We start from the raw sequence: 20,408 nt of genomic DNA on the forward strand, positions 1-20,408 counted from the left end.
TTTTATTTTTATTTTTAGTTGCTGAGGTCCTAGATTATAGCAGAAGATGAACTTTGTATGATTATATTTCAATTTGTCTGGTCTTCAAGAACTAATTATTTAGTTTTATTTCATTACCATGAATGAGTGTTTAATACCACATGTCCTAAGATTGTTATTTAATATTGCCCTGCCCTAATACTGCCTTTCTCATTTGCTGGCACGTAATATATTCATTGCAGTCTATCTGGATGTAAAATAATCTTACCTAGTTGAACAAGGTAGTAGACAGTCAGTAAGAGCTGCATTTCCTCTGAAATAGGCTGTATTGTGGAGGTGCCATATTGTTCATATGCTCTAGATAAAGACTGTGAATTTCTGTAACAGGTGTACAACAAAGGACTCACTATCACATCATTAATATTCCCACAAAGATATGGGAAGTTTCCATGACCTACAAAATAAACAATGTTTGTACACATGACATTCATTTCATAATTTCCCATGTATGCATTAAACAGTTTTACTAGTAAACGTTTTTACATTGACAGCTTTAGCAGTGTTTAGCAATAGGACATATCTTTATATCTCTTACAAAAAAAATATAATGTCTTGTTGGGGAGTTGAGGTTTTTACCTTTAAAAATAACTGGCTTTGCTTTACAGATTTTCAGCAAGTTGTCAGGAACTGAGACCGGTTCTCCTGAGCCCACCATCGGAGATAAGGCTGGCCCCACCAAAGCAGAATGTGGTAAAGATGACAGGCTTCCTCCATCTAAGATTTTAAACATATTATTACTGGAGTGAGCTCTAATAATGATTTCCTCAAAGACAAGTTACTCAACATCATCTCACACCCACATTTGGTATCAGTGTTAAAATGCTTTTCATGGTTGCATCGCACACTTCATGAGCTGTTGCTGGAACCCATCCTATTATGCTAACTTTCTTGGAGGACTAATTATATTGTTGTGACCTTGAACATCACGCATGCATTTAAAGATTTTGAAATGTTTATAAAGAAAAAGTTCCAGGTACGAACGCAAGAATACAGAGATACCAATGCACAAATAGTTATGATTTGTGTGTTCTGTGTGTTATATTTAGTTTCCCTGCTTCTAAACAGGTTTTCTTGCTGTAGCAAGAAAGACAAAAATAAGATTCAACATTTGCACCATCATAACTTCTTTACAGTAATTTTAATTTAAACCATAACACATTAAAAGAAAACATTTTGGGGAAAGAAGTTTTATTACACTTGCATGACACTCTAGGCTTCACCTACACTATAAAATCCAAGTGCCAAGAACACTGTGACCAATAGTTGAAAGAACAAATGGTACTTTGACATCAGTTATGACCCTAATTTTAATACTCCAAAGGTGTTTCGGTGTCTAAAGATGGACACAGGCATGTGTTGGCATTTATTAATAATGACTTGAAGACTGGATCCTGGAGAGTCAGGCTCAGAGCCTCAGAAAGAAATCAATGGAAATGAAACACCTAAACGTAGGTGAGCATGTAGGTATCAAAGACCTTACAAAACTCTAATGCGAATCTGCAGACATCTTTAAAATAGTGCCTCTTTTCCCCCATTTTTTTCTGAATACCGAAACAAACATTATCATTACCTCGGGTATAGCTTACCGTTTTTAATTCTGTTTGGAGCCTGTGGATTGAGCTGCAAGTTCCAAGTTTCAGTAGATGATGGAGATTCTGGTGACCAACCTTTATGGCGCTTTTTTGGAGGCCCTGAATTTGTTAAAGTGCCTGAATAAGAGTAATATTTCAGAAAAGTATTAGAATAAAATGCATTCAGTTTTGTGCATGGTAATTCAATATGTTTCAATATACTGAATGTGTGTATTAAGTACGGTGGTAGACAAGTCCATGAATATAATAATTTTTTTATGGTTTTTATTTTACTTTGCTATGTCCTGCTTGAATTTCTGGAAACTTTCTGGTGCAGAGTACTCTTAAGTATCTAGGCAGACTTTGCTTATTTTATGCCAATGTTTACTCTGTACTAAGAATAATGTAGTAAGAACGAGACATACTAAGAATGCTTATAAGTGTTAATATTTTGGATTCAACACTATGCGCATTTTGCTCCTTTTATTTCTGAATACATAACACTGTGTTTCATGTAAAATATTGCAAAATAAAATTCTCAAGGGTTTCAGGGTAATATTAATAAAGATCTGTGTTCTTTTCAACAATTTTCCCTTTTACAGTATATTTGCCACTTCTTGCTGGTTACCATCTTTGGTTTGACGTTAGTCCATATTAACTCCTAGCAAATTACTTCTGCACTTTCCTCCTATCCACATGCAGCTGAAACACCTTTGTCTGTAAAAACATAACTTTCTCACAGTTTCTCTAGGAGCTCCTGATGATTAATTTCTTAAATTTTCTTTCATTAATTTCTTGAATCTTCTTGTGCACTCCTGCAAACTCCTACAATGATGAGCTTCTGCTGACATCAAATATTTCTAATTATTGAGAGTCAACGGTCCTCCAGGAATTGCTCGGCATCTTGCACAATTGAGTCATTTCTATTTTTGGACATAACTATGCAGAAGTTGTAACATTACTTCCCACTGGCAGGGCTATAATTCCTGGCAGAACTCACACATAAAACTCAAGACAGATTAAGAATCTTATATAAAAAGGGGGTTTAAATTTTGCAAAAGATATTAAAAATATACCTGAAGTCTTCAGATCTAGAATAAGATTTTTCACTTGCAGAAGAGCCTTACGTACAGGTTTTCAAAGATGACCTTGTCCTTTAAACGTTTACCACATGAGGGCAGTACTTAGCCATATTATTGATTATTTCATTTAGTTTCCTGGCATAATGTTGTGACGAAAGTCACAAGTTAGTTAGAGCAATACAAATAATTTTTTATTTGAAAATGCTGTACTCTTTCCTGCAGATATGTTATTATGTGAAAGTAACCCATCTGAAATGAATTGCCAAGAATATGTTGCTGCACGGAAGAAAGAGAGCAAGGACCTGAATAGGCAGAGAAAAATTATTTGGCTGTTACGCCAACAGGGAAACTTGGGAGGACTTATTCTAGAAGAGAGTTATAGTATGTTTCCAGCCATAGGGGAGACTAACTTTCTTGCTTAAACAAGCCAGTGACATAGAATACAGTTTGCAACAGAAGACGATTAACCCAAATCATTATTATAATGGTGCGGCGAGGACAGTTTCTTTAATTTAGAGCCAGTTGTTAAAGTCTAGTGTTCATCCCAAGGTGAATTGTAACATAGGAATTATCCTGTGAGTTATTACTTATAAATCTTTCTTAATTCCCTTCACAAAACCTGTTGGTGAGATTGATGCAAACTGACATTTTTAAGAACCTGGATTCAGAATATAGTCTGTACTTCTACTAAGTGAATGAACTCTAAATATAACAAAACAACTTCCAATTAATAATCTAACCTGTAAAAAGCTATGGCTGAAAACATAAAACCATCTTTTTTTCTGAAAATTAACATGAAAAAAAAGGCCATTATGGTCAGAAAGGACTTGGAAGGGATTGGTAATTGCTATTTATACAGGAAATTATGATCAAGATATCATTTGTTCAATGCTGCTATTACACCCATGGAATAGAGAGTTCAGGGTTATTAAACAGCAAATCCATACAAATACCTAATACCGAAGGTCTTGTCAGAGCAGACAGGTTATTTTTCACCAACTGTTGTTTAGGTGATTCCTTGCCATTATAAACTGCTGAGCTGAATGCTGCTGTTGAAGGGATGTGATCTACAGCTGCTGCTGGCAAGAAAAAAACAAAGTATTTACATTAAACACTTGTAGGTCAAGATCCCCAGTTGACATAATAAACTGATCACTTGATCATTTGCTTTAATAGAGCCATTGGGATCTGCTCAGACTGAATTAAATGCTGAATAAAATGAACTCACTTCTGATCTCATACCAGATTATTGCTGTCTGACTCCCAGTTAAGTGCCTCAGTAAAATCCAAGTCTGCAATTGAAGACATATGTCAGATCTTTTAGCTTTTTTGCAGGTGGATCCTAGCTCTTACATGGTTTACTCAAGAACAAGCTAAAAGAAAGAGGTTGTTTAAAATGTATTAAAAATCTCCTAAGTCTCCATTCCAATTTGACATCCTCTTTCCAAGCTTCTTTTTAACTGTTTCGCTAAAAAGAGAGGTTTTCTCAAGCCTAACATGCTTGTAATTAATGTAGCTTTTCTGTACATGTCTCAGAAAAAAAAAAAAAAAAAAGCCAATCTGCTATTATAAGGAGATTAATGATTTGTTCTGGAGGGGTACCAGTATTCCAGACCACAACTATTTAACAGGTTTCTATCTCACTGAGAGAATATAACCACCAAGAGATGTGCCTCGGTTCTCCCGTGTGAATCTCTGTAACAGCCACAAGACACTAAAGAGATGTTTTCATTATGAAGAAGCTGAGAGACATCACTTCAGCTTCATTATCCATTATCTTTCATTTATGTCAAGCTAATGTAAAAGTAAATGTTTCAGAAATCATTTTTACTACCAAAATAAAAAAAGTTACAGATATTAGTCATTAGTTCAGTTTTTAATTTTAGAAAAACCCAAACCTCTGAAGCTTTTAAGTTGATGCCCATATATTGCCTGCATTAGAGGATTCTGGTCATAACATAAAATAGACTGCATCAGAAAAAAAATCTGAAACAACACTGGTTCCTGTAACATTTGTCATCTGTGACCAGACAAGCAACAGCCAGAAGAATGTAATACCTATTTTCAGCAACTTTAAAGATAATGGCTTTTAAAAAAACGTTGGTTTGCCTTGCCTATGAGCAAGCTGCAGAACACCTATTTAACTAGGCGCTAACCTTTTATACGTAAACCTGAGAGGAAAAAATGGGCAGCAGGAAGCCTTCAAAGTATGATTGCTTTCTTTATTTGCAATATATCTCTAAATCTATTCAACTTGTTTTCTTTTATGTGGGAGTGTGCTTATTTATTTGCCTTCCCACCCACACAAGTACACACAGAAGAGTACGAGGAGGGGATAACTCGGAGTGTTTTCCCCCTAAGCGGTACCTGTTTGCGGAGCCCCAGCTGAAGCACCAGGGTTCGCTGCTGGGAGAAGCTCACTTGAGGTGCCTCCCGAGAGACCCGAACTTTCTGGCAGTTGGAACAATGTGCTCGAGCAGGTGCTGGGTGAAGACTGTCGGCCTCTGAACTCTTCAAGAAAAAAGAAACTTCTTATCCCCTGACACCAGCGGTGTTTGCTTTCTCTCTGCATATTTGATTTGATAATTCCGTACATTAATTACTTAGAGACTATGGCACTTGGAAGGGAGGAACCAGTGCCTTCAGATGTGCCATCTTCATATTAGGTTAGTCAATTGCTTTTTACAGCTGGTCAAGTAATCACTTAGCTTTAAAGTCTTTCTTTCAACTGGTCTGTCTTAGGTTTTGCACAGATGCCCGTCCCTCTGATAGCCAAGCTTGGCTGATGAAAGCCAGAGCTGGAGGAAGACAGATTCATTATCTTACCTGCCCCTTTCCAGCAGATTACAGATCCTTTGGTCAGAGCTCCCTGTGCATTCCTGACCAGATAATACTTTAAGTGTTTCTGTTTCTTGGGCTGAGTGGTCAGTTTAAGATTAATGTGATTAGAGAATTCCGTAAAGTAGCAGAAACCCTTCTTGCCACAGCCAACACAATTGCCAGAGAAGCCTGATAAAATAAACAATACATATAGTCCAATGAGATAGGTGAGTCACTATTAATAACATCCAAACAAAACTCTTTCCTGGAGAAAAGCTGTATTTATCTTTTTTTTTCAAGACCTGAGCTTTTTATTAACATTTTCCTCCAAAAAAAATACTACATCAAGTATACTGTATTGCACTTCAGCTACCACATTGCAAAAACAGAGCCCCACATTTATGGAACAACTAAAATGGGCCATATTTGTCATTTTCTCACACAAGAAAAACATCACAATTACCTACCTGTGAAACATTAAACCAAGAAATTTCTGATTGAAGTGTACTGAATCACATGCTTAACCCCAGCCCTTTGCAACACCATAAAAAGTACAGACTTCTCTTGTTTCAGCTTTCATTGAAATCAAACATGCAATTAAGTCTTAAGAAATTAAGTATATTTAATCTATCATCTTCAACCAGCTTTAAGTATATTTAAGTACCAAGTTCTTACTACTGAAGCCTTTTTAGAGAGGAAAATAATACTGAAGCCTTCCTGGGCTATTAATTTAAAGTGGCTTTCTCAAATTATGGCTGGACTGTGTTAGCACTTCACAGAAGTTTAAACTATTTATGATTACGGAAACAAAGTGTCTGCAACTTTATAAGCACGACAGAGACGTAGTCCTTGCATGTAAAGAAGCTTATTGTACTAAGGCTTGATGGGGCATTTCCAGGGACGCTGCCGTTTCCTCTCATTCTGACATACACAGTTTGACCCTCAAAGAGAGTTTCATGACGGTGATGCCATTTTCACCGTAAATAAAGGGCATTCCTTGCACAGCTGACTGTATCTCATTCTTAAACGACTTTTTTTGTCCATTTCCCAAAGTATTTCCTAGGAATTGTTCATCTTGCATCAGACCAATGCAACTCTCTGAAAATAATTTTTATCTACAAAGAAATCCTACAGTGTGCAATTAGAAGATGATCTTCCTCATGGAAATTTTCTGTCTGTTCTCTACACATGACCTGAAGCACAAAGTTTTATTTTATTTTAATCATATCTAATGTACATTTTTATGTGTCATCACAGGGATTGAAATGGAAAGGGTGTGTTCAGTGAACTGAAAGATGGCAAAAATAAAGGAAATGCATTTCACATAACAGATACAGAATAATGTTGGAAATAAATAGTATAACTGGAGTAAAGGATCGATAATATGGTACATAAAGTGAAGAGCCATTAATGAGAATGGTGATTTCAATCAAATTTTTCAGGCAAATGAAGTTTTCTGATTAATTGTCAATACTTCTTTTCTTTCTGTAAAATACAAGCGCTGAAATATAATGCTTCGTAAAAACCTGTTGCTTGGTTTACAACCTGAGCACTTTCTTTAGTTTTCAAATGGCTCAGAAGAATTTATTAAAAGCATAAATACAGGTGGAAATCAGTCTGGTATCTGTGGGAACAACTGGCTAACAACTATTGAAAGCTGGCTATTATCTCTCTGATCCTGTTCGGTAGGATGATAAAAGTCATTACGACTCATAAAATCAGGACAAGTCATGACTCTGCAGAATCCTCTGTGTTATATCAGTCAGCACAAAAGCAACTGTCTAACACCACAGAGCCTTCAGTAGCTGCAATAAAAGCAACAACGAAAGGAAACAAAATTAGAACGGATGTGGCAAAAGCTGTAGAGTTTGCATGCATTTTATGCAGATTAAGAAATCATGAAAAATGCTTCTGTTAGTAAATGAAAACTTCCCATATGTTTGGCAGGACACCAAGCATGACCAGCAGCACTGCAATTTTGCATGGTTGCCACTTACAAGCCATTATGCGTTTTCAAATACAAGCATGAAGGGACCATTTCCAAAAGTAAAATAGAAGTACCTGTGTAATTTTTAGATTTTATCATTTTGCCAAGAGTGCCCAGCAACTTGCTAAAGCCACAGGCAGAAATATTTGTCCAACAGAAAGTTGGACAGTGGACATAACATCTTTTCATGTGGACTCTAGGTCAGTCACTATTGGAAACTCTTGTAAATCATCACCAGCCTAAACCAGATTTAGCAACAACATCTACCTGAAACAACCTCTGGTCCTAATCACCTATTTTAAATGCTGTGATATGTACTGGAAATTAGTTTACACTACTTACAGCATACAGGTGAGGCCTAGTAAGGATTAAACGGAACTAAATTGTTCACTTGTTTTGAAAAGTCTTTGGAGAACATTTTAGAAGTTTAATTTTTAATTTTCCTTTTAAGTTCAAACTCCCATCTTTCCCCTCAAGCTTCCCGAGCTCCGCTGAGTGAGACTAGGAGTCCTTTCTTGCCAGCTCCTTGCCAACAGCAATTTTCACCCCATTCATTCCGACCCACACTCTCTTTCAGGACAGCCTTTGCTTCATTAACACAGCTCAGCCCTGACATCACAGATAGAACACAGCATGATATTAGAATTCCAGTGAAATAAAACGCTATTCAGCCATTACTCATTGCAGGGCTCTGCCAGCCTGGCTCATAGCACTTTATGTAGCAGATTGAGTAACGCCAAGAACACAAACATTTAATCATCTTCCTTTCACTATGTGCCATGTTCACGTGCTGCCTGGGGCAGCAGCTGATACAGGCGACAGCTTGTTTCATAAACAAGCTGCATTAAATATTCTTCCATACATTATAGAGAGGACAAAGGTCAGGGGAGTCAGGGCAGCCATGAGGTGACTCAATATATCTATGTCATGGGATTGATTTCACAAGAGAATTAGAAATCAATGCCTGGAGTTTAGGGGCTAAAAGCCTTTCACCCTTAGGTCACCAGTTCATATCCAGCTCAGTTCAGTACTGACTTAAGGCTGTAACCCTCTGAAGATTGTTTAACCAGAAGGTATTTGATTGTATCTGGAGTTTTATCATATGCATTTGCTTGAATTTGCTCACATCACAATGATCAAGTGCTCATAATTCAAAAAGCTCTTCCACAGTAGGGACCTTATGGTCAACAGTGAGCTTGGGCTAGGGATAAAGAGAGGACTTCAGGCTGGAAGGAGATCCATCTAACATGTCATAATCTAATCTTTCATAATCTAATCTTTCATAAATTGGCATACAATTATCCTCCTGTTTCTCTTTTAAATGAATAACAGGCTTTTCATTAACGTTATTATTTTTGCTGAAAGTTGGCAGCTTGCTTAAGACAAAGAATTATTATCTTTTCAACTTTTCAGCAAAAGTATTCCTCCTCTTCAGTCCTACTCACAAGAAAAAGCATACAGATATTGACAATATTCCACATTTTTCCCTCCTACTTAGTACAGCTCCATTTGAAGACTGAAGAAGACTGAAGTCCTAAATTTTAAAAACAAATGAAATCAATTTGGTCAAGCTAGAGAGCTCCACTGGAGAGAAACTCACTACTATTACAAAAGCCCAACAGGACATTGTACATTTTAACACAACCAGCCACAGTATTTTATACTACGTTTCTTCTTACGTACAGCTTACATGCAATCAAACTAATCTTTTCCTCTGTCATTTTGACCTCAGGGACCCATCGAGAAAAAAAGGATTTCTTATTCCCTGCTAGGAAAGTGGGCAGCTGTTTGGTCTTCTGGGAAGGAAAATGATGGGTGAATGGCTGCTTTGTTTATCATGGAACAGTCTCCTTAAGAGCAAGAACCGGGGAAAAAACCCAAAAGAGAAAAAACCTTTGGGAGTGGTACGTGTTAGGTGCTTTCGGTAGAGAACAATAAATATTGCAGTGCTTCCTCCATCTAAGCATTCCTTTAGGTCGAAAAAAACCCCAAGAAACAGCTCCCTAAAGGCAAAAAGCTGAATCTGTTTTGCAGAGTAGTTAAACCTGTGATCTAACTTGATCAACAGAAGCCTACAAGCTACATGCTCAGACACAGAGAACTTTTCGCTTGCCAAAAATACAGTGTTTTCCAGAAAGTGGGATTTTTTTTTCTATGGAATAATACATCAATTGTAAAAACAAAGAAACAAAACAACCTCCAACAGAAATGACTTCCAAATCACAAGCACATATGCCTTGATGGTGGGACAACTTATTAGCATAATCAATAAATTGGCACATGCCCCCGAGGCAATGTCAACAGCCCCTAATGGGAACAAGACCATAAGTCAAAAGCCCAGAAATACTGAGACATTTCCTGTTTTCTTCCGGAATTTTTGTATGTTCCACAGGCATCTTCACAAACATGGACTATGAGAAATCAGGAAACTATTGGGTAATTCATTAGTGTTTTTTCCCTTCGAATAAATTATTTTGGAAAAAATCTACAGTACTGAGTAACAGCTGCCTTACAAAAACACAGTATAAAAAAGAAAAAAAAAACACATGAAATTTAGAAAAAACATTGGGGTTGAACGGTTACAAGTGACATGCCTGTATCACCAATACGCCTTACCAAAAGTGTGGGATATACTCTGATCCATGATAACAGCTCATTTCAATTCAGCATGAATCCAATTCCATTTCCCTCTAAACTTAGAAAGGCTTGAAGGGACCACTTTCCATGTTGTTTCAAAAGTCCAGCATGTTTGAATGAGAATAGCCTAAACTCAGAATACCAAGAATAAACCTTCTATCCTATCTTTAAAAGTAAGACAATGAAAAGAGCGTCCCTTCTTCATATTAAATGTTTTCAACTTAAATCTGTCACAGGGCAGAGGTCACTGTGTTATACTAATAGACAGAGATTTTAAAGCAAGAATGGCTCTGTCTTTTATCTCACTATGTGTCTGAAACTGTGAGACTATTCATGTCTGTACCCTGATTTGACTTGAATCAGTGTATGAGAACCAGGATTACTTCTATCTACAGTATGATCTATCGTATGAATAGAATGCAATCCTCACATCAATAAGATATATCATGTTTTTTCATTAGATTAGGGACTGGGAACATTATTTTATTCCCAGCTTTCAGATTAAGACTTTGCATCTTAAAGTAAGTTCTTTCATATTTAAGCTTGTTATAAAATACATAAAAGTCATCCTACAGAATTACTAAAATTATTTGTGAAAGAATGTGATTCACTGGTGTTTAAGTGTGTAACAACAGCCAAAAATAAGCATTCAAATGGCTTCAGGAAACTAAAATGTATTAAATAAGCAAGCTGAGGATGCAAGTAGCATAAAAACCTCCCAGTTATGGTCCTGTTGTTTTTTTCTGTTCTTGTTTAGCATGCAATTAACAAATACATTACTTCCTCTCTGCTAACAGCCTAAGGAGCTTAAGCTGCTAATTGTGCCAGCACTGAATGACTTGAGAGGTACAACATTCCTGCCTTTATCTTTAAAATGGCAACACGTGGGTGATTTACAACCCCCTTAATTCTTTTACTGTCACTGATCAAATGTACTGTGACCAATCCAACCCTGCAAGATCACATGAGGAGAGAAGTTACTGTACATGGAATTACATTATGCACCTTCACACTACACTGTCATCTCAAACGCCTTGAAGAGTTGCTCAAACTGAGGTAAATGAGTTCATGTCATATCCCTCAGTGTTTGTGAAAGAAAATGGTTAAACGACAAGACAAATGTTTCCTTTTTCGCTGTTTAAATCTTGGACTTGTACAGAGACACGATACAGCATTTTTTGGTTAACTAACTAAGAAAATAATACATAAGAACATGAAAGTGCCTGATTGAACAAAGAGTTCTCCACCCAATTATATATTAATACAACTTGTCCCAATATAAAAACTATTCCACTTTCATAACATTGATATTCAGTTCATTCATTCACATGATGGCAGATTGTGCCTATTTGGGTTGATTTGGATGAGGCTAATGGCCATCAGATAGGCTATAATAAAAACAGAAGGACTGAGTTGTATGTCAGAAGTTAGATTTTTAAAAAGACGAAAAGCAAGAAATTAGAGTATCTTAAAAACAGTATTATTCAAAAATATAGTATTACCTGATTACTTATCTAGGAAAAAAATCAACTTATAATCATTCATATTTATTTATATTGTGATAATAGCAGAGTCATAGGTTAGGGTCCAGAACCCATTCTGTTGTTCAAACACAGGGGAGAATATTATTAATATCTCAAAAAGATAAATAAAAAAGGTCATAAACTTTTCTAGTGCAAACTATCATCAAACTGTTTACATACATATAGTAGCCTGAAAGTTCTACTTGACAGACCTACAGACTGTCCATGTTAGTATTTGGAAAGCTAAAATAGAGACAGGCAGCTGTTTGACTAGTCCAGTTACCAGATGTGCAGTTCCAGCAACTGGGGCATAAACTGATCAGACTTTAGCCTTGGACTGATGGATAGAAGGTGATGAAGCATTTCTAATGAACTGGCTCACTCTGTATCTTTCCAAAGTAAACACAGCCAGCTCTGAGTTGTTATCTTGTTGTGCATCACCAGTGAGTGTTATTGTAGACATGAAATGGAAGTGAAATCTGCTGAACTCACTCTGCAAAAAAAGATTAGCTATCAATTGTAGCCCGCAGAAGCATCCACTACTGCAATCACAGACACTTACCCAGCAGGGCATTGCGCCCGTTGTCATCTGGCAGGAATCTTTTATCCACAGCACACACTAAAAGGTGATCAGGTAAATTTGGTGACTTTGCACCAACAAGTAAAAACCCTGATGGTACCTCAATATGTTCATTGGAAATTGAAACCAGTCTCAAATCTTTACCAGCCTGGCAGAAACCTAGAAAAAAATCATTCAATGTATTTTTAAGTTGACAAGATTTTTTTGTTTAATACTCAAATTGCCTTTATTAAAAGACTTCCTATATTTTTAATAAAAACATTGTGTCCTCTGAGGTCAAGGGCAAACTAAGAAATAATTGTGTTCCCTGCCTTCAGCCAGCCATAAACAGACACTACCAGTACAATAAACAAACACAAATCTGAAAATGTACAGTGAAGTTTCTCTTGATGATGTTTTGCAACCTACTAACATCATCATAAATCAGGTCAGACATTCAAAAATTCAACATCTGGTGAATTTCACTGGCTTTTCCTGGGTTTCTGAATATTTTTTACAGCAACATTGCATGAGGTACTCTTTAAATAAAAAAGAGCAGTGATAAAGCCATAGGAATTATCACATTCATTTCAGCAAACACGATGCCTGTAAACTCAACCTTATAAAGGTCACATTGCCTAAGAGAACCGAGCTTCTGTCCTCATGTCAGGCGTTCCAACACAAATGCTTATCTGACACGCTGGGCAAACACTCTGCAAAATATAAGCGCAACCAAGAGCAATCCAGCTTTATCTGGCAGGTAACAAACGCTGACATTTTCAGGATTTTTCTACTGTATATATTACCTCATTCTGATGAATTATAGGAGAAATTGCCCTAATCCTACACTTTTCAGTAGCACATATGCCATCTGACAACACGTTTAGTGCATTTCTTACCATCAGTAGTGCAACATCCTTCTGGAGGAGGCTTCATCTGGTAAGAAACAGGACTACTTGACTCTGAGCTTTCTTCCTCCTCCTCTTCTTCTTCTTCCTCATTATCTGCTCTGCTGCCTGCTACAAATTATCACAACACAAATGACTCTGACACAACAGAAAATGCTGGCAACAAACCAACGAGTGAGCAGGGTGACCCAGTTACAGAAAGTATTACAGCAAAATGGTTCTCTCCTCTTGACAATAACTTTACTGTTGCCAACTCTTCAGATATTTGTTTTCCTTAAAGCTCCAACTTCCAGTCATGCTTAAAATTGAACATCTTTCCTCAAAAAATAAAGCTTTTAGCTCTTGTGCATAAAGCATGTTCCTGTGCAAAAAGCATGTTCAAAAGAATGACCCAGTTGCATCTGTGAAAGTAAAAAAAAAACTGGAGGACAAATAAAAAGAAGCTTCAATTTATTATTTTTTAAAGTCTCATTATTGTTAAGCTAATCTCATGATTTTTAATGGCTTCTTAGTGTTTGAACTCTTGTTGATCACAACACTGTATCCTTTGTTTATAATAGCAACAGCTAATATAAACCCAAAGTCATTACTTCTTAGCACTTTAGAATGTCCTGGCTACAGTCCAAGTACAGATTTTATTAATTAGGTATTGACCATGTCCTTGATATTCTACAGGGAACTGAAGAAACGGTTCCTTTTTGAAACCACGTTCACCACAGCCAATGCCATGTTAAGAACACCTAATTCTCCGGTCGTCTGTCCCCGAGCAGAATGTGGAGCTCTGAGTAAAGCACTGCTGCTCCCTCTGCAATGTCAAGGCACATGTCTGGGAAGATGATTCACAGCAGCCTGTGCATGGACTGTGCCAGCCTGGCAGGTAATACTGAATGCTGGGGAGAAGAACACATGATATAGGCTTTCATGGTTTAACCCGAGCTAGCAATACAACCACAATAGCCGCTCACTCACCCCCTTCCCCCCCAACAGAGGAGAGAATCAAAAGGGAAGGGGGAAACTTGGATTGAGATAAACACAGTTTAATAAAATAACAAAATACTAATACACTACTAGTAAATATATATATATAAAATAGAAATAAAATATATTCAAGGCAATTCCCCAAGAACTCCATCCACACTAAGCAGCTAGTTCCAGGAAGCCATACCCCAATCCTGAACAGCTGATCCAAAATAGAGAGAAAAGGAAAAAGGCAGAAAAGCCCAGAGGCCTCTGCAAAAACAGCAAAAGGCTGGACTAAACATCCTGACCGAAACTCCCCCAGCTGCGTCTCAGAGAGAGAGCAACAGAGAGCAGAAGAGCCACCCTGAAGGTCCTGACTCTCCTTATACATGAAGCATGACACTAATGGGATGCAATACTCTCATTGATCAGTCTGGATGTCAGTCAAGCTCTGCTCCATCCATGCCCTCCTTCCTCGGTGCCTCACACCTGTGGGCAGAGCTCAGAATGTCCTTGGCTCTCAGACCAGAGCAATTAAAAACATTAACTCTGTCTGGGGTGTTATCTCTTGTTCTCAAACCAAGTCCAAATAATGACCGTGCTAACTACGAAAAAGAAAGGTTTCTAACTGCATGAAGAAAATTAACCCATTTTCAGTCAAACCAGCACAAGGCTTCATTTTTTAGAGGGCTTTAGGTGTTTTTTCTTCAGATTCTCTGCTGTAAATGATTTTTCTGATGTGCTGTCTACCTCAATTAGCATTTTTACCTGATAGCTTCCTTGTTAAGAGCATTCACCCGCATATTATTGGTGTATGTTTCAGCCTTTCAACTTGGGACTGCCTGTTTCCTTCTCTCTACCCATAGGACAATAATTTTTTCATGCCTAACACAACAGCTCCAGCGAAACATCCTGAGTAATGACTCCATCTTCTCTTATGGTTCAGACACCCTCATGGCAAATGGGACAAAGCTGACAAGGAAGAGAGTGCAGCTAAATAGTAAATGGGGAAAACACTTCTACAGACTGGACTAAGGAAAATTTCACATCAGATCCAGCCTTATATACAACTGACATAAGGCACAAGTACTAAATGAACCCACTGGGGCTTTTGTTGCCTGCAGCAAACACAAACAGCTTTCACTGCCAAAACAGGGTCGTGAAGGGTTGCAGGTACTTAAGGATCAGAAAGAAGTCAAATAGCTGTTTGGACTTGGGAAAGTAAAATAGCAGTTAGGCTCCTACATTATTCTGTTGATCCAGCTTTTAGTGTTGAAGCAGAAAAACGATGAAGCACACTGCAGTCAACCTCCAAAGCTCAGTGTTAACTGGACATACTCTCTTTGCTTCGACTGCCTTTGGATCAGGCACTAAGAATCCCATAGGATATTCATCAAGGATTTTTTTTTCTCAATGATCCTCTTCAGAGTAACTTTCTATTTTATTGAGAAAGGATTGTAAAATCAGCTAAACAAATTCTACAGGACAAATGAGAATTAGGGAGGAAGCTGAAGGAAGTAAATCTGGAGTTTGAAGATTTGTCTCTAAAGGTTATTGAGACTTACATCCTACACTCCAATCTAGAAGAGGATCTGAAAGGTATGTTTACTTTTAAGTATCTAAACATCAAGCTTCAGTCCTGGTGCACACAGATAAGGACAGAACATTAAGAGTGTAGCCCAAAGACAAAAATGCTGAAAATGAATGAAGGGAAAAGTGAAGCTCTCCATTTTTTGCTATTTAAGTCAGGGGTAAGTTACATGTTATGACTTAACCTTGGCTAACATCCAAATGCAATGAAAAAGGGGTGAGTCTGGCTCTCTTCTCTTTCCCCACACTCCCAGCCTCTTTGTGCCAGCTCTGACACTCCCTGCAGCCCGTGCTGAGCCATCCCAGCTCGCAAACCCAGCAGCCAACTAAGTACGCAAACTAAACCAAACAGGTTTTTTTAGTGGGTTTGCGTATTAAATTAGCTCAGTGTAAGATCCAACAAATGCCCAAACTGATGAAAAGGCAGAAAATGGGAAGATATGGTTAGGAGGAGTGGCGGTGGCAGGATGTGGGATTTCCCCCTTTGGTCAGTGGTAAACTGTTTGGTTTGTTCATCCATAACAAGTACTTTCACATTAAAAAAAAAAAAAGATAGAGACAAGAAATGGAAGTGGAGACTAAGGAATAGGAAAGCTACAGAACTTTCAGCCCAAAATGAAAAGAGTACAAGACCAAATGAGTACCTATAATACACAAGAGCTGCTGTCACCTGTAAAGGGCATCATTAGGGTTCTTGCTGCTTGTTTTAAAACAGATCTACATTTTCTGCTTCTGTTTTATTTTTAAAGCAGGGCCCCTTCGAAGAACTCTATGTTTGTATATGGCCATTCCACATTTTATTTTCTTAAACAATCCCCAGAGAACACAAAATCAAGCACCCAAAACCAGAAACAAGATGATGGCAAAAATGGACTTACAACCATAGCTCTTCTGTTGTATGTTACAGAGCCAGGCAGCCAGCTGATGTAACTCGATATAGCTCCATTAAACCAAGACTTACTGTGAAGACTTTGTCCATAATTTATGGAATTTAAATTTATTCACAGATACCATAAACAATACTGTTTGCTCTAAGGAATTATTTTCAGTTCTCACAAAAGATTTATTAGACCTTTATGCTTATACAGTTGTGATTAAGACATTTCACATGGAAAATTCTCCTCTCCTTAAGGTATAATTTAAACATAAGCTAAGTTCTGCAAACTTTTTAATATGTATTTACTTTTTTCTCAGTGGGACTACTTAGAGGGCTGATATGATCCACAAACTGATTGCAGCATCAAGGCTTGAATCACCAGCCACAAAATATATCTTATCAATGGACAGACAGCCTGCCTTAAATGCAGCTCAAGGAAGGAACCAGTCAACCACAGACAGGAGTTTGCTGCAAAGCTCCCATCAGAACGTGGTGCTGCTACCAGAGCTGAATACAAAACCATGCAATGAACAATCTCCCTGCCATGGAGCCGAGTGTTTTTCTGTTGCTCTGCATTGCTTTGCACGCTGCTTCCCAGCCTGTTCCACTGATGTCCCAGTGATAACGGGGCTATAGGAGTTGGATGCCAACAGAAAAATAACACTTGTCATTAACTTTTGAAATCAGCTTCACACCTCTTTGGCGCAAACATAATACACAGGCCTAAAAGGTGGCACCCAAATGAATCTGACAACTCAAGCAAAAAATGGAAGAAAGGTCGTTTGTATTTGAGAAACAGGACGTGATTAGAGAATTGAAACTGTGAAAGTGATTGTGATTCAAATGGGATTTTGATTTCAGAAGTGAAGAATCGGATCAAAGAACGTCACTGATTTGCAGATAATGACTTCTAATAACTGGCAATCCAGTCCACAGGTTTAATTTGTAGTTCGTGTGGTAATAACTAGGCAGATGTATACAAGAATGCTAAACCTCTTAAAGTGTTTCATGTACATTCCTAGAAAGCTCCTGAACATCCAGACCATTTACTGGAAGGGCAATGAAGCTGGTGAGGGGTCTGGAGCACGAGTCTGACGAGGAGCGGCTGAGGGAACTGGGGCTGTTCAGCCTGGAGAAAAGGAGGCTGAGGGGAGACCTTATCACTGTCTGCAACTACCTGAAAGGAGGCTGTAGCATGGAGGGGGTTGGTCTCTTCTCCCAAGTAGTAACTGATAGGACAAGAGGAAATGGCCTCAAGTTGCTCCAGGGGAGGTTTAGATTGGATATTAGGAAAAAATTCTTCATGGGAAGGGTTGTCAGGCACTGGAACAGGCTGCCCAGGGAAGTGGTGGAGTCACCATCCCTGGAGGTGTTTAAAAAGATGCATAGATGAGGTTCTTAGGGACATGGTTTAGAGGTGGACTTGGCAGTATTAGGTTAACAGTTGGACTCAATGAGCTTAAAGGTCTTTCCCAATGAAAACAATTGTGATTCTATTATTTGCAGATATGTTCTGTAATTATAAAGGCTAAGAAAATTCAGAAGACTTCGGAAGATCCTCATTAGACATGTATGACCAGTAAGAACACAGCAAACTGAAGGCTTCCTGATAAAATGAAAAATCTAGAAAGAGGTTTGTTTAAATAATAACGTTTTTGGACTATTCTAAGCACAACATGAATTTGCTAGTCCTGAAGAAGACAGGAAACACAGCAATAATAAAAAGGCAGGAAAACAAACAAAAACAGAATTAAAAAAATACTATTATTGTAGCCAAGGAGATCTAACATTTTGTCTAAACCATCTTATGTGAATTAAAAGTACATTCACCTAACTCCAAATAATTTTATAGGCAAATTTAATTATATAAATTACTATAAAGGCATACCTTTCTAATATGCATGGTTTTGCCAAATTATAGAATAAGTAGACTGGAAAACCATTCTCACTGGAAAATATGTGTTCGTAAGTTCATTGCAAAAAAAATAACACCTAGGTTAGAAGGGACCAACATGTTCATTTAACTTGTCTGCAGGCACAGTACAGTCTCTTTTGCACAAATTATTTTAGGCATAAATTATCATGACAGATATGTAATGATATTAGATTAATCTCATCGGCTAAGTACTTTTTTCCTTTTGTTTTCCTTTGCTTCCACAAGCAGTCTTTGCTTTTGCTTTATTAAACTGCCTTTATCTTGACACATGAGTTTTTTCCGTCTTATTTTCTCACGCGTTATATCCTGCTGAGGAGTGGAGTGACAGAGCGGCTTGGTGGGCACCTTCCATCCAGCCAAGGTCAACCCACCACACCAAGGAAAGATAACAATTAGAGGGGAGGACAGGGGCTTATACAAGACCCCAAGGATGGCTCTCTGCTTCAGATGCCTCCTGGCCCTCAGAGCACAGGGATTCATATAGCGAGAAGTAGAGATTTTAATTTACAATGAGGCTGGAGTACATGACATGAGCATGTAGACCTCTCCCACATGAGGAACAACCAAGTAGATGTAGTCAAAAGAAATGAAACACCACCCTGGTGACAGGAATGGCTAAATAATGAAATTATTAAACATAGCCTTGCACCAGGTTGCCAATGTTCTGCACACACCAGTAAACTCGCAGAAAACCGTGAGACTACTACACATAACAGCACAGCAAACCAGCAAATTGTATCATGAGTTAGCTTATGAGATCTACACATTTCGTTTAAACTATACTACTTCCAAAAAAAAAAAAAAAAAGACTGAGTAAATGAAACTCAGAAAGCAGGCTGCTCTAAACACATACAAAAATTCAGTGAGAAATCCCATGTGTTAAAAACCGACTTGTGCAGGCTTTATGAGAGAACACATACTAAATTTTTACCCTTGCAACTGCAGAATAACTAAAATATTATGCCCAAAGTAATTATAAATCTTCTTAAAAGCTAAAAGAATTTCTGCTGTATTTATTCACAATGAAAATTAGTCTTAGCATATATAATTTATAAATCTATCACGTTTACCCTCATTTACTGTATAACTTTCAGCAGCGTGTGATAAATAAGAGGATAGCAGATTTATATTCCAAATCTCCAAAGATTCCTCCACATATTCAATGTAATAATTCCTAGTACTTCCGTTTATGCACATTAATAAATCTGAGGAAGCAAGTAGTTTAATTTTGTCAAAATGAAAGACAATGCATTTTGTATTTATAAACCAATTCTAGCATAAATATATATTTTAGAACATAAAAATTCCAAAGAAAACCTTTAAATATTTTTGGTTTTCTGTATTGATTTGAAATATTTGTGCTGAGCCTCAGGAGAGCAAACAACAGAATTGTCTTTGACCAGAAATATAAATTTCACTATTTCCTACCTTCTAGTGATGACAGTTGCTGTTCAGCTTCCAAATACAACTGAGAAAAGATTGGTCTGGGAACTAAGTTGTTTGAGCGGAGAGAGGCCTCTATAGAATTATGCAACACTTCTTCAAACCGTGTTGTCTTGAGCTGACCAGCGTAAGAATTTCCCATCTTCTCAAAAAAAAAAAGTGACAAGAAGAAAAGAAAAAAAAAAGATAATTTCAATTTTAGCACTCAGAACTCGATCACTGCGTGTTGATTTCAGACTACAACATTTCTCATGAAAGAGAAAAGCTTCATTGTCCACAAAGAAAGGCAAAGGAAAAGAACATTGCAGCCATCACTGAGCAGATCCTGCTGGTAAATTACAGGAAGTTATCTAAAAGTAACAGCTTTCTGTAATTTAGCAGAAAAGCAGAAAGTTTTGACACCTTCTTGAAGATGTGACTAGAAATCTGATTCAAGTAATTCCTTGGTTTATATAGCAATTGAGGAGATGCATTTT

At 37.5% G+C, this 20,408-nt stretch overlaps 1 protein-coding gene across 4 annotated transcripts in view; it reads right to left on the reverse strand.

The window, feature by feature from the left end:
- GREB1 (growth regulating estrogen receptor binding 1) overlaps positions 1 to 20,074 on the reverse strand; it is a 59,618-nt gene extending 39,544 nt beyond the window's left edge. For all 4 annotated transcript variants that reach the window (XM_065631365.1, XM_065631364.1, XM_065631362.1 and 1 more), the window contains exons 1-9: positions 19,918 to 20,074; positions 13,118 to 13,237; positions 12,222 to 12,398; positions 5,519 to 5,701; positions 5,060 to 5,203; positions 3,646 to 3,771; positions 1,626 to 1,748; positions 616 to 753; positions 248 to 433 (exon numbers count right to left, since the gene is read on the reverse strand). In XM_065631365.1, the coding sequence (XP_065487437.1) occupies positions 248 to 433; positions 616 to 753; positions 1,626 to 1,748; positions 3,646 to 3,771; positions 5,060 to 5,203; positions 5,519 to 5,701; positions 12,222 to 12,398; positions 13,118 to 13,237; positions 19,918 to 20,074 (1,354 nt within the window). The remainder of the gene's footprint in view (positions 1 to 247; positions 434 to 615; positions 754 to 1,625; positions 1,749 to 3,645; positions 3,772 to 5,059; positions 5,204 to 5,518; positions 5,702 to 12,221; positions 12,399 to 13,117; positions 13,238 to 19,917) is intronic.
- Between the last annotated feature and the right edge of the window lie 334 nt (positions 20,075 to 20,408).

Source organism: Caloenas nicobarica, chromosome 3 (genome assembly GCF_036013445.1).
Source record: "Caloenas nicobarica isolate bCalNic1 chromosome 3, bCalNic1.hap1, whole genome shotgun sequence".
In the NCBI taxonomy this organism is placed as follows: domain Eukaryota; kingdom Metazoa; phylum Chordata; class Aves; order Columbiformes; family Columbidae; genus Caloenas; species Caloenas nicobarica.